At 46.1% G+C, this 13,592-nt stretch overlaps 1 protein-coding gene across 2 annotated transcripts in view; it reads left to right on the forward strand.

Annotated features, from left to right (window-relative positions):
• The first annotated feature begins 16 nt into the window (after positions 1-16).
• Positions 17-13,592, forward strand: part of ARL3 (ADP ribosylation factor like GTPase 3) — a 48,742-nt gene continuing 35,166 nt past the window's right edge. The window contains exon 1 of one of the 2 annotated variants that reach the window (XM_038758130.1): positions 17-106. In XM_038758130.1, the coding sequence (XP_038614058.1) occupies positions 104-106 (3 nt within the window). In that variant the 5' untranslated portion in view covers positions 17-103. Of the gene's footprint in view, positions 107-7,515; positions 7,594-13,592 lie in introns of those variants that run through there. The other variant, XM_038758129.1, reaches the window with a different exon arrangement.

The following is a 13,592-nucleotide window of genomic DNA, read 5'->3' on the forward strand; positions in this document are numbered from 1 at the left end:
GGGGGGGCCACGAGCGAGGTCCAGAAGCCACGCCCCTTTCGGCGTCGGAGGAAGGCGGGGCCTCCGCAGTTGCCCCTGGCAACGGGGAGGCCGCGGGAGGAGGATGGTGAGTGCGGAGGTCGGGGCCCCATCATTCATTCAATCGTGTTTATTGAGCGCTCACTGGGTGCAGAGCACTGGGCTAAACGCTCGGGACCCGGGGAGGGGATCGGGGACCCCGGGGGGAGGAGGAGAAAGAAGGATGCCCCACCACCCCCCGGATTCACCCTTCCCCCCCGCGCTGGACCAGCCCTTTGCTCCACTTTAATAATAACAATGGGCATGTATTAAGCGCTTACTCTGTGCCAAGCGCTGCCCTAAGCGCTGGGGAGGTTACAGGGTGATCAGGTGATCGGATCACCCGCCTCCTCCCTTGTAAAGACAGAACAAATCGGGATTATTTAGGGGGAAAGGAGGGCGGGAAGCTCCCGAGGTGAAACGGGAAAGCAAGGCCGGGTTTTCCTCGAGCGTTGGGCGAGGGGGCGGGTGAAGGCCGATCGCTACCCAGCTCCAGTCTTTCCGTCACTCGTACTTATAATAATGATAATGATGGCATTTGTTAACCGCTTACTAGGTGCCCAGCACTGTTCTAAGCGCTGGGATGGCTTACTAGGTGCCCAGCACTGTTCTAAGCGCTGGGATGGCTTACTAGGTGCCCAGCGCTGTTCTAAGTGCTGGGGAGGTTCCAGGGTGATCAGGTTGTCCCACGGGGGGCTCACAGTCTTCATCCCCCTTTTACAGAGGAGGGAACTGAGGCCCAGAGAAGTGACTTTTTAAAAAATGGCATTTATTAAGCGCTTACTATGTGCAAAGCACCGTTCTAAGCGCTGGGGAGGTTCCAAGGTGATCAGGTTGTCCCACGGGGGGCTCACAGTCTTCATCTCCCTTCTACAGAGGAGGGAACTGAGGCCCAGAGAAGTGACTTTTTTTTAAATGGAATTTATTAAGCGCTTACTATGTGCAAAGCGCCGTTCTAAGCGCTGGGGAGGTTCCAAGGCGATCAGGTTGTCCCACGGGGGGGCTCACAGTCTTCATCCCCCTTTTACAGAGGAGGGAACTGAGGCCCAGAGAAGTGACTTTTTTTTAAATGGAATTTATTAAGCGCTTACTATGTGCAAAGCGCCGTTCTAAGCGCTGGGGAGGTTCCAAGGCGATCAGGTTGTCCCACGGGGGGCTCACAGTCTTCATCCCCCTTTTACAGAGGAGGGAACTGAGGCCCAGGGAAGTGACTTTTTTTTTAATGGCATTTATTAAGCGTTTACTATGTGCAAAGCACCGTTCTAAGCGCTGGGGAGGTTCCAAGGCGATCAGGTTGTCCCACGGGGGGCTCACAGTCTTCATCCCCCTTTTACAGAGGAGGGAACTGAGGCCCAGAGAAGTGACTTTTTTTTAAATGGAATTTATTAAGCGCTTACTATGTGCAAAGCGCCGTTCTAAGCGCTGGGGAGGTTCCAAGGCGATCAGGTTGTCCCACGGGGGGCTCACAGTCTTCATCCCCCTTTTACAGAGGAGGGAACTGAGGCCCAGGGAAGTGACTTTTTTTTTAATGGCATTTATTAAGCGTTTACTATGTGCAAAGCACCGTTCTAAGCGCTGGGGAGGTTCCAAAGTGATCAGGTTGTCCCACGGGGGGCTCACAGTCTTCATCCCCCTTCTACAGAGGAGGGAACTGAGGCCCAGAGAAGTGACTTTTTTTTTAATGGCATTTATTAAGCGCTTACTATGTGCAAAACACCGTTCTAAGCGCTGGGGAGGTTACAGGGTGATCAGGTTGTCCCACGGGGGGCTCACAGTCTTCGTCCCCCTTTTACAGAGGAGGGAACTGAGGCCCAGAGAAGTGACTTTTTAAAAAATGGAATTTATTAAGCGCTTACTATGTACAAAACACCGTTCTAAGCGCTGGGGAGGTTACACGGTGATCAGGTTGTCCCACGGGGGGCTCACAGTCTTCATCCCCCTTTTACAGAGGAGGGAACTGAGGCCCAGAGAAGTGACTTTTCTTTTAATGGCATTTATTAAGCGCTTACTATGTGCAAAGCACCGTTCTAAGCGCTGGGGAGGTTCCAAGGTGATCAGGTTGTCCCACGGGGGGCTCACAGTCTTCATCTCCCTTCTACAGAGGAGGGAACTGAGGCCCAGAGAAGTGACTTTTTTTAAATGGCATTTATTAAGCGTTTACTATGTGCAAAGCACCGTTCTAAGCGCTGGGGAGGTTCCAAGGTGATCAGGTTGTCCCACGGGGGGCTCACAGTCTTCATCCCCCTTTTTCAGAGGAGGGAACTGAGGCCCAGAGAAGTGACTTTTTTTTTTAATGGCATTTATTAAGCACTTACTATGTGCAAAGCACCGTTCTAAGCGCTGGGGAGGTTCCAGGGTGATCAGGTTGTCCCACGGGGGGCTCACAATCTTCATCCCCCTTTTACAGAGGAGGGAACTGAGGCCCAGAGAAGTGACTTTTTTTTTAATGGCATTTATCAAGCGCTTACTACGTGCAAAGCACCGTTCTAAGCGCTGAGGAGGTTACAGGGTGATCAGGTTGTCCCACGGGGGGCTCACAGTCTTCATCCCCCTTCTACAGAGGAGGGAACTGAGGCCCAGAGAAGTGACTTTTTTTTAATGGCATTTATTAAGCGCTTACTATGTGCAAAGCACCGTTCCGAGCGCTGGGGAGGTTCCAAGGTGATCAGGTTGTCCCACGGGGGAGCTCACAGTCTTCATCCCCCTTTTACAGAGGAGGGAACTGAGGCCCAGAGAAGTGACTTTTTAAAAAATGGAATTTATTAAGCGCTTACTATGTGCAAAGCACCGTTCTAAGCGCTGGGGAGGTTCCAAGGCGATCAGGTTGTCCCACGGGGGGCTCACAGTCTTCATCCCCCTTTTACAGAGGAGGGAACTGAGGCCCAGAGAAGTGACTTTTTTTTTTAATGGCATTTATTAAGCGTTTACTCTGTGCAAAGCACCGTTCTAAGCGCTGGGGAGGTTCCAAGGTGATCAGGTTGTCCCACGGGGGGCTCACAGTCTTCATCTCCCTTCTACAGAGGAGGGAACTGAGGCCCAGAGAAGTGACTTTTTTTAGAATGGCATTTATTAAGCGCTTACTATGTGCAAAGCACCGTCCTAAGCGCTGGGGATGTTCCAAGGTGATCAGGTTGTCCCACGGGGGGCTCACAGTCTTCATCCCCCTTTAACAGAGGAGGGAACTGAGGCCCAGAGAAGTGACTTTTTTTTTAATGGCATTTATTAAGCGCTAACTATGTGCAAAGCACCGTTCCGAGCGCTGGGGAGGTTCCAGGGTGATCAGGTTGTCCCACGGGGGGCTCACAGTCTTCATCCCCCTTTTACAGAGGAGGGAACTGAGGCCCAGAGAAGTGACTTTTTTTAATGGCATTTATTAAGCGCCTACTATGTGCAAAGCACCGTTCTAAGCGCTGAGGAGGTTCCAGGGTGATCAGGTTGCCCCACGGGGGGCTCACAGTCTTCATCCCCCTTTTACAGAGGAGGGAACTGAGGCCCAGAGAAGTGACTTTTTTTTTAATGGCATTTATTAAGCGTTTACTATGTGCAAAGCACCGTTCTAAGCGCTGGGGAGGTTCCAGGGCGATCAGGTTGTCCCACGGGGAGCTCACAGTCTTCATCCCCCTTTTACAGAGGAGGGAACTGAGGCCCAGGGAAGTGACTTTTTTTTTAATGGCATTTATTAAGCGTTTACTATGTGCAAAGCACCGTTCTAAGCGCTGGGGAGGTTCCAAAGTGATCAGGTTGTCCCACGGGGGGCTCACAGTCTTCATCCCCATTTTACAGAGGAGAGAACTGAGGCCCAGAGAAGTGACTTTTTTTTTAATGGCATTTATTAAGCGCTTACTATGTGCAAAGCACCGTTCTAAGCGCTGGGGAGGTTCCAAGGTGATCAGGTTGTCCCACGGGGGGCTCACAGTCTTCATCCCCCTTTTACAGAGGAGGGAACTGAGGCCCAGAGAAGTGACTTTTTTTTTTAATGGCATTTATTAAGCGTTTACTATGGCAAAGCACCGTTCTAAGCGCTGGGGAGGTTCCAAGGTGATCAGGTTGTCCCACGGGGGGCTCACAGTCTTCATCCCCCTTTTACAGAGGAGGGAACTGAGGCCCAGAGAAGTGACTTTTTTTTTAATGGCATTTATTAAGCGTTTACTCTGTGCAAAGCACCGTTCTAAGCGCTGGGGAGGTTCCAAGGTGATCAGGTTGTCCCACGGGGGGCTCACAGTCTTCATCCCCCTTGTACAGAGGAGGGAACTGAGGCCCAGAGAAGTGACTTTTTTAAAAATGGAATTTATTAAGCGCTTACTATGTGCAAAACACCGTTCTAAGCGCTGGGGAGGTTACAGGGTGATCAGGTTGTCCCACGGGGGGCTCACAGTCTTCATCCCCCTTTTACAGAGGAGGGAACTGAGGCCCAGAGAAGTGACTTTTTAAAAAATGGAATTTATTAAGCGCTTACTATGTGCAAAGCACCGTCCTAAGCGCTGGGGATGTTCCAAGGTGATCAGGTTGTCCCACGGTGGGCTCACAGTCTTCATCCCCCTTTAACAGAGGAGGGAACTGAGGCCCAGAGAAGTGACTTTTTTTTAATGGCATTTATTAAGTGTTTACTATGTGCAAAGCACCGTTCTAAGCGCTGGGGAGGTTCCAGGGTGATCAGGTTGCCCCACGGGGGGCTCACAGTCTTCATCCCCCTTTTACAGAGGAGGGAACTGAGGCCCAGAGAAGTGACTTTTTTAAAATGGAATTTATTAAGCGCTTACTATGTGAAAAGCACCGTTTTAAGCGCTGGGGAGGTTCCAAGGTGATCAGGTTGTCCCACAGGGGGGCTCACAGTCTTCATCCCCCTTTTACAGAGGAGGGAACTGAGGCCCAGAGAAGTGACTTTTTTTAATGGCATTTATTAAGCGCTTACTATGTGCAAAGCACCGTCCTAAGCGCTGGGGAGGTTCCAAGGTGATCAGGTTGTCCCACGGGGGGCTCACAGTCTTCATCCCCCTTTTACAGAGGAGGGAACTGAGGCCCAGAGAATTGACTTTTTTTTAATGGCATTTATTAAGCGTTTACTATGGCAAAGCACCGTTCTAAGCGCTGGGGAGGTTCCAAGGTGATCAGGTTGACCCACGGGGGGCTCACAGCCTTCATCCCCTTTTTACAGAGGAGGGAACTGAGGCCCAGAGAAGTGACTTTTTTTAATGGCATTTATTAAGCGCTTACTATGTGCAAAGCACCGTTCTAAGCGCTGGGGAGATTCCAAAGTGATCAGGTTGACCCACGGGGGGCTCACAGCCTTCATCCCCTTTTTACAGAGGAGGGAACTGAGGCCCAGAGAAGTGACTTTTTTTAATGGCATTTATTAAGCGCTTACTATGTGCAAAGCACCGTTCCAAGCACTGGGGAGGTTCCAAGGTGATCAGGTTGTCCCACGGGGGGCTCACAGTCTTCATCCCCCTTTTACAGAGGAGGGAACTGAGGCCCAGAGAAGCAAAGTGACTTACCCAAGGTCACACAGCTGACAAGTGGCAGAACCGGGATTTGAACCCACGACCTCTGACTCCAAAGCCCGGGCTCTTTCCACTGAGCCACACTGCTTCATGGAGCGCTTACTATGTGCAGAGCACTGGGCTAAGTGCTTGGAAAGTACAATTCAGCAATTAAGAGAGACAGTCCCTGCCCACGACGAGCTCACAGTCTGGTGAGGGGGGAGAGCGGGAGACAGATATCAATACAGGGTTTTTTTATAATGGCATTTATTAAGCGCTTACTATGTGCAAAGCACTGTTCTAAGCACTGGGGAGGTTACAAGGTGATCAGGTTGTCCCACGGGGGCTCACAGGGTTTGGGGAGGACTGTAAGACACCGTGCGCCCCTGGGAGGTCCCATCTCAACGTTTAGAACAGTGCTTGGCACATAGTGAGCGCTTAACAAATGCTATCATTATTATTACTCCAAGGAGCGATTGTCAGTCAGTCAGTCAATCGTACTTACTGAGTGCTTAATGTGTGCAGAGCACTGTACTAAGCTCTTGGAAAGTACAATTGCTTAGAACAGTGCCTGGCACATAGTAAGCACTTAACAAAAACCATCATATTTTTTTTTTACAATTCAGCCATAAAGAGAGACAGTCCCTGCCCACGACTAGCTCACAGTCTAGAAGTGGGGAGACAGACATCAATATAGGGTTTGGGGAGGACTGTAAGACACCATTAGCCCCTGGGAGGTTCCGTATCAGCGCTTAGAACAGTGCTTGGCACATAGTAAGCGCTTAAAAAATACCATCATTATTATTATTACTACAAGGAGCGATTGTCCTTTGTTGTTGTCATCTCCACTAGGGACAGCCCGTTGGGAGCGTGTTAAACAAATCCCACCGCACAAAGAAGCTCCACTTGGAGAAACATAATCATAATAATTGTGGTATTTATTAAGTGCTATGTGCCAAGCATTGTTCTAAGCGCTGGGGTGGATACAAGGTTAATCATATGGTTCATTCATTCATTCATTCAATCGTATTTATTGAGCGCTTACTGTGTGCAGAGCACTGTACTAAGCGCTTGGGAAGTACAAGTTGGCAACATATAGAGACGGCCCCTACCCAACAGTGGGCTCACAGTCTAGAAGGTGGTTCCACGTGGGGCTCATGGTCTTAATCCCCATTTTACAGATGAGGTAACTTAGGCACAGAGAAGTTAAGTGGCTTGTCCAAGGTCACACAGGAGACATGTGACAGAGCTGGGATTAGAACCCATGACCTCGGACTCCCAGGCCTGTGCAGGCCTTCGCTTTTTCCACCAGGGCAGTCTAACTGGAATCTTGCTGCTTGTCACATTACAGATCTGAGAGTAATATGTGTGCGTCTCTTTTAGATTTCCCTTCATCAGCATGGGTACTGATCCCAGTTCTGCTTCTTGCCTGCAACATGATCTTGGGCAAGTCATTTTACTCCTGTGCCTCAGTTTCCCGTGGGACAGGGACTGTGTCCAGCCCGATTTGCTTAGTACTTAGTACAGTGTCTGGCACAGAGTGTTTAACAGATATCACAATCATCATCCTCTTCACCTGCCAAATGGGGATTCAGTGCCCGTTCTCCACCCCCACAGATTGTGAATCCCAAGTGGGACAGGGATTGTTTATGACAAATTTTCTTGTATTTATCGCAGCGCTTGGTACAATTCTTTTTACTTTTATTTTATTTTTAATGGTATCAGCTAAGCACTTACTGGGTGTCAGGAACAGTACTAAGTGCTAGGGTAGATACAAACTAATCAGGTTGGACACAGTCCCGATCCCATATGGGGCTCACAGTCTGAATCCCCATTTTACAGATGAGGGTACTCAGGTAAAGAGAGGTGAAATGACTTTTCCCAGGGTCACATAGCAGACAAGTGGAAGAGCCGCCTGGCACATAGTGCTTGGCACATAGTTAGCGCTTAACAGACACCACAGTTATTATCATCTAATCATCCATAATGGGACTGCCAGATTCAGCCTTCAGGGTGAAACCCAATGTCCTCCATTCCTACAGGCCACTTTGTACAGGTAAGAAAATTGAGGTGAAGAGAATTTCCCACAGTTATGCAAATCAGTAGAAATGCCTCTAGTTTCCCATAAATAAATATTGATAAAAGTAGTTAGTTTCTTTGGTAACCCAAGACTACCACTGATTTGTGATGAGTGATAATTTGGTATGTTGATTTATGAACAGCCCATTTGGAGAGGAGGTCAAGATGACGTCGGTAAGGTTTAGGTGGGTTCCTGAGAAAACATCTTTATAAGGGCAGTTATTCATTCATTCATTCAATCGTATTTATTGAGCACTTACTGTGTGCAGAGCACTGTACTAAGCGCTTATTATCCATCTTCGCAGTTGGATAAGCGCAGTTATCCAACTGCGAAGAAGGGCAGCAGCTTCTCTGAGCAGTTATATTAAACCTATAACATAGGCTGATGAAATAATGTTTTCCCCTCTTCTGCTTTTAAAAACTTAAAGCCACTTTGTTTAGCACTTCCATTTGTCAAAAGTGACTGCCTTTCTATCAGTCTCATTTTATCCTCCCAACATTCCCATTTGGATAATTAAAAAGGAGAGATATTAATAAATAAAAATATCTACTTGTTTTTCCCTATTAAGATCTTCCAGGGGGAAACTAGTGGAAATAAATTTCAATTGGTTTTAAATGGTCAGGTTACTGAATATAGAAACTAAAATATTTGGATCTAAAACTGACAGATTTTGTAAACTCATCAAAGTACTGCCTGCATTTATTCACCTCACAGTTAATTTTTTATCAGCCATTTTTTACATGAATCAGCCATTCAAGGGAGAGGACTTTTTTGAACATAATGGATACAAAATAATTTTTTTGCTGAAAACTAGTAAAACAGGGCAAACAAAATAACTGAGAAAGCTATTTCTGATGTTCTGTGTTTCCCAGATAAGAAATATATAACATCTTTACTAGCTTTTTCTGTTATTTTGGTTGGGGCAATTAAGTGGACTGGATGACTTCTTTATTTTTTGTTAATATTTGAAGTTTTAAAGAAAAGGTTAGTTTTCAAATAACCAGGTAGTTTTCTTTCACGGTGCCAAGATGAACTTTTCTTACAAAGTGTATAGCCTGATTGAATTTGCACAATTCATTATGAAGGATGTGCTGTTTTAGAAACCTAAGTTTTGTCATAGAGTATTGGCACAATTGGAAGCAGTATTATGACTAAGTGTGGCACATCCCTTTTTCCCATGAATATTTTCAGAGTTCTTGTAACTAAGTATCCAGTTACAAAGAAATGCTCGGTGTTTTAATTTATTCATGTTTTCTGAGCTTACGTCATCCGAGGTGAGTGACAAAACCCTATTTCTGGCTGCAACTTAGTTTGGCCTGTCCCCATAATTTTACCAAATGAAGTCTTTTCTAATAGAGCAGTTACAGAGGTCATTGCCGTGCTCTTGTTCTTACATCAACAAATGAAATTTCACTTTAAAAATATGTCCAAACTGTGTGACAACACATACTAGAAGTCCTTTCATCAGCCGGAATCAAAAGCCCAGCAAACCTGCAGTCCGTACGTAATAATAATGATTATGGTATTTGTTAAGCGCTTACTATGTGCCAAGCACTGGTCTAAGCACTGGGGTAGATACAAGGTAATCAGGTTGTCCCACGGGGGGCTCACAGACTTAATCCCCATTTTACAGATGAGGGAACCGAGGCCCAGAGAAGTTAAGTGACTTGCCCACAGTCACACAGCTGACAAGTGATGGAGGGGAGATTAGAACCCACTGCTTCTCTGCTTCAAAGTAAAGAACATTATTTTTTAAATGGATTTTTATTTAAAAAAAAAACCAATAGCTTTGTTGAAAGTGTAATGCTGACAATGTTGAAATTTTTTACGATGCCACAGCCAAGCAATGTAAGGCTTTTCTTGATCGGAAACATAGGCGTTACGGACAGCGTACTGGTGAGCTAATTTCTCGAGAAGCTTGCTGTAGAAGGGAACAGAGGTATCCACCGTGTCTGTAGTCGCTGATTTTAAATAGAGATGGTCAGTCATCGTGCCGAAAACCGTGAATGTGACGCTGTGCACAGAGGTAAGGACAGTCCTACTGGGCCACCCTGTATCACTGGACTGCATTCGAGGCAGATAGGAAGAGCTCCATATGTCCAGTACACAGTGGGGATCCTCAGCACATTAATGCAGATGCCGCTGACCCTTACAATTTTGTGTGTTCCTCTGTGTCTACAATGACCTAGTTTCGCGGCCCATTTTAGGTCAGTGCACTGTACCTAAGCCATTAGTTGAGGTTTGCGGCAGATTTTGAGACCCAAATACCTTAGTCTGGCCAAAGCACTCCAGGCTGTCACATCATTCTATGACTTTCCTATAGAAAATTCATTTCTTTTTGTGTGTGTGTGTGTGTGTGTGTGTGTGTGTGTGTGTGTGTAAATCAGATTTAATCTGGCCAACAGTCTGGGTATAATAAATGATTCATGCCCCATACGGCAATGACATACAGTGAGCAATTAAAAGTTACTTTTGTGTAGTCTGCTACGTCAAACTGTTCTCATCTATATTCGTAAAATATTAAGGCTGGATACTGGAAACATCCTTTTAAAAAAACAAAAGCATTTCCCAGGCGATATAATCATTTATGATATGTACATTATGAGCACTTCAAGGTGAATTTGAAGCAGTAGCATTTTTGTTATTGCTGTGTAAGCCATAATTTCTATCATGGTTCAGTTCAAATTACCTATTAATTAAACCTGTGGCGGGTGCCTTTTTGCACGCAGACATGCCCGTGCTTAGTACAGTGCTCTGTACACAGTAAGCGCTCACTAAATACCGTTGATCGATAGAGGTGAACTTGTTTTGTTTCTCTCCCACATTTTAAATCAGCTTACTTTGCACCTTTCTGGCAGATACTTTCCTATCTATAAATATCCTCTCCCCTATTATCTTTCTCTGATAATCCTATGATCTGCCCAGCACTGATCTCCCGTACCTAGTAGCGGGCTACATCCCCCAGGTTGATGTGATGTTATGTTGGGTGGGCATTTTTCTCTGTTGGCAATGACTAAATTACCATTCATCATTTTGAAGTGAGAAAATAATTGCTAAAAAATTCTGATTCTTGTTGCATTTTCTTCTAAAATGAAGCACCATATTGCATTATTATTTTCTATTGAGGAAAATTACCGAGTAGCTTTGTGCAAGTGTTGCTTTCTAATAATTTTTAACTATCAGTTTGAGTAGTTAGAGCTGAGAAATTATATTTGTTTCTTCCTGAGGTGCTCTTCTCATTTCTGTTTAAGATTAATGGAATTTTACTGTTTCCCAGTTCAATCATTACAGATTATGAAGGAATCTATAAAATGCTTTAACTGTTCTCTTCACCTCCTGAGACTTCCGATTTCTAGGCTCCGCTGACTTATCCCAGGCCAGCGTACTCCATTTAAGCTCCCTACTGTCTCCCCTTCGTTGATGCACAAATTCATGCCCTCAACTTAATCTTTCCACTGAATTTGACTCTCTTTCCTCTCTATCTCCCTCTCAACCCCACCCTGCCCAAGTCCGCCAGCAACCCCCAGCCCTGAATCCCCTCCACCAGTACATTTCTTCCACGCCAGCAAAGCACTGCGGCAGAAATTCAGGCAACAAGCTATTTGGCTTCTTCAGATTCCTCTTTAATTGTTTTGACTCTGCCCAATCTTCTTCCCCAACGTTACTTCTCCCTCATTGGCGCCCAAACCTCTTGGACCCATTAACTACCCCAGATGATCAATTCATTCCTGAAACTCCCAGTGTCTCCACCTGTCCCTTATCTCGCACCTCTTCATCTTCCCAGTTATTTTGTTGGTAAAATCAAAGCCATCGCTTCTGAACTTCCCCAGATCTTTCCCTCACAACCCCAGCTCCTTCCCTCCACCCCATCAACTCTTTCATTCCTTTCAGCTATCTCAAGGGATTTCCTGCCTGCTTTCAAAACCTACCGTCTCTGCTGCTCCGGCCCCATCCCCTCTCACCATCTAAAAACTCTTGGGCCCATTCTTCTTCCCTCCTCGACCATCATCTTCAGCCACTTAGAATTTGATTTTTTTAATGGTATTTGTTAAGCACTTTCTATGTGCCAGGCACTGTATGAAGCGCTGGGGTAGATACAATATAATGAGGTTGGGCACAGTCTACGTACTACATGAGGCTCAGTCTTAATCCCCATTTTAGAGATGAAGTAACTGAGGCACAGAGAAGTGAAATGACTTGCCCAAGGTCACACGACAAGTGGTGGAGACAGGATGAGAACCTCTGTTCTCTGAGTCCCAGGCCTGAGCTCTTCCTGCTAGGTCATGCTGGTTCCTTCCCCCCGCCTTCAAAAACCCTCCTGCCTATCCTTAAAAAAACCTTATCTGGATCCCACTGCACCATCCAGCCATTGCCTCATCCCTCTCCTCTCCTTCCGATTCAAACTCTTGGAAAACACGTTAACTCTCCTTCTCCTCCAACTCATTTCTACAATCCAGTTTCCTCTCCCCTTGACTCCATTGAGACTGCTCTCACCAGGGTCACCAACATCCTCCTTCTTGCCAAATCCTTTTCTCCAACTTAATTCTCCTCTAAGGCTAGGCTGCCTTTGACACTGTGGACCATTCCCTCCTCCTGAAAACATTGCATAACTTTGTTTTTTCTGATACAGTTCCCTCCTAGTTCTCTTACCTCCCTGGCTGATCCTTCTAGTTTCTTTCACCAGTTCTTACTCTGTTTCCCATCCTTCTAACTGGGTGTCCCTTAAGCTCTGTTCCAAGTTCCTTTTCTTCTCAATTTACACTTTCTCCCTCAGGAAGCTCATCTGCTCTTACAGCTTCAACCACCACCTCTAAGTGGAGAATTCTCAATTCTACCTCACCATCTGTCTTCTCTGAAGTTTTGCATTTCCTCCTGTCTTCAGGACAGCTCTGTATGCATGTCCTGCCAGGGTCTCAAAATTGTACTTCTCATCTTCCTTCCTAATTCATCTCTTCCACCCGACTTTCCCAACTCAGTAGACAATACCATCTTTCTCCCCATCTCTCAAGCCCCGTACCTTTGGCATTATCCGTCTCTTCCAGCCCCCAAAATCAGTCTGTCACCAAATTCTATCTGTTGTTCTTCCACAGCATTTCCAGGATCCATCCCATCCTCTCCATCCAAATGGTCTCCACGTGGCCCAGGTCTTCCTGAGATTCAGCCTCCTTCCTGATCTCTCTTGCCTCCAGAGTCTTCCCTTCTCCAGTTCATATGTTATTCTGCTGCCAGGATCATTTTTCTAAATCCTAGAAATAGTAGAAAACGTCAGTTTGCTCATGTCTTCCCCCTCTTCAAAAATCTCCAGTGGTAGCCCATTATTCTCTGCAATGAACAGCAACTTCTGACCATTGGCTTTAGAGCCTCACTGTGCCTTTCTTCTTTCCTGCTGCTGACCTCTTGCTCAAAAACTCTCCCCTGCCTGGAACTCTTGGACAAACAGACCATAGCTCTCACCTTCTTCGAAGTCCCTGTGAAATCACATCTCCTCCAGGAGGCCTTTCCCAAGTAATTTGTAATTTCCTCACTTTATATCATCCAACTTTTAATGCTCTGCCACCTACGCACTTACGTGCTCACAACCCCTGTGGAATTTATGTGTCTCATCTCTTTCTTACTCCTATCAGTGATATACTGTAGTCACTCTTTCTCCGTCTCCCTCCTTCTCTCTCTCTCTCACTCTCTTTCTCTCTCTTTCTCTCACTCTCTCCCCTCTGCCAGACTACATTAAGTTCCTTGAGGGCAGGGATCGTGTTTACTAATTCTGTTGTGCTCTGGACCCAACAGTCAGTAAATATGATTGATCGAAATGGTTAAATTGTATATCTCTTTTAAACAGCACTGTCCTTGTGATGGAGTGGAACTTCAGATAATAGTTCTGTGGTTAAAGTTTATGTTAACTTTGGCTTCATACTGCTGTCATTTTTTTTGGAAATACCTTTTATCCTTAGTGTAAGAGACTTTAATGTAGAGTATCA

This window comes from Tachyglossus aculeatus, chromosome 16 (assembly GCF_015852505.1).
Source record: "Tachyglossus aculeatus isolate mTacAcu1 chromosome 16, mTacAcu1.pri, whole genome shotgun sequence".
Taxonomy (NCBI): domain Eukaryota; kingdom Metazoa; phylum Chordata; class Mammalia; order Monotremata; family Tachyglossidae; genus Tachyglossus; species Tachyglossus aculeatus.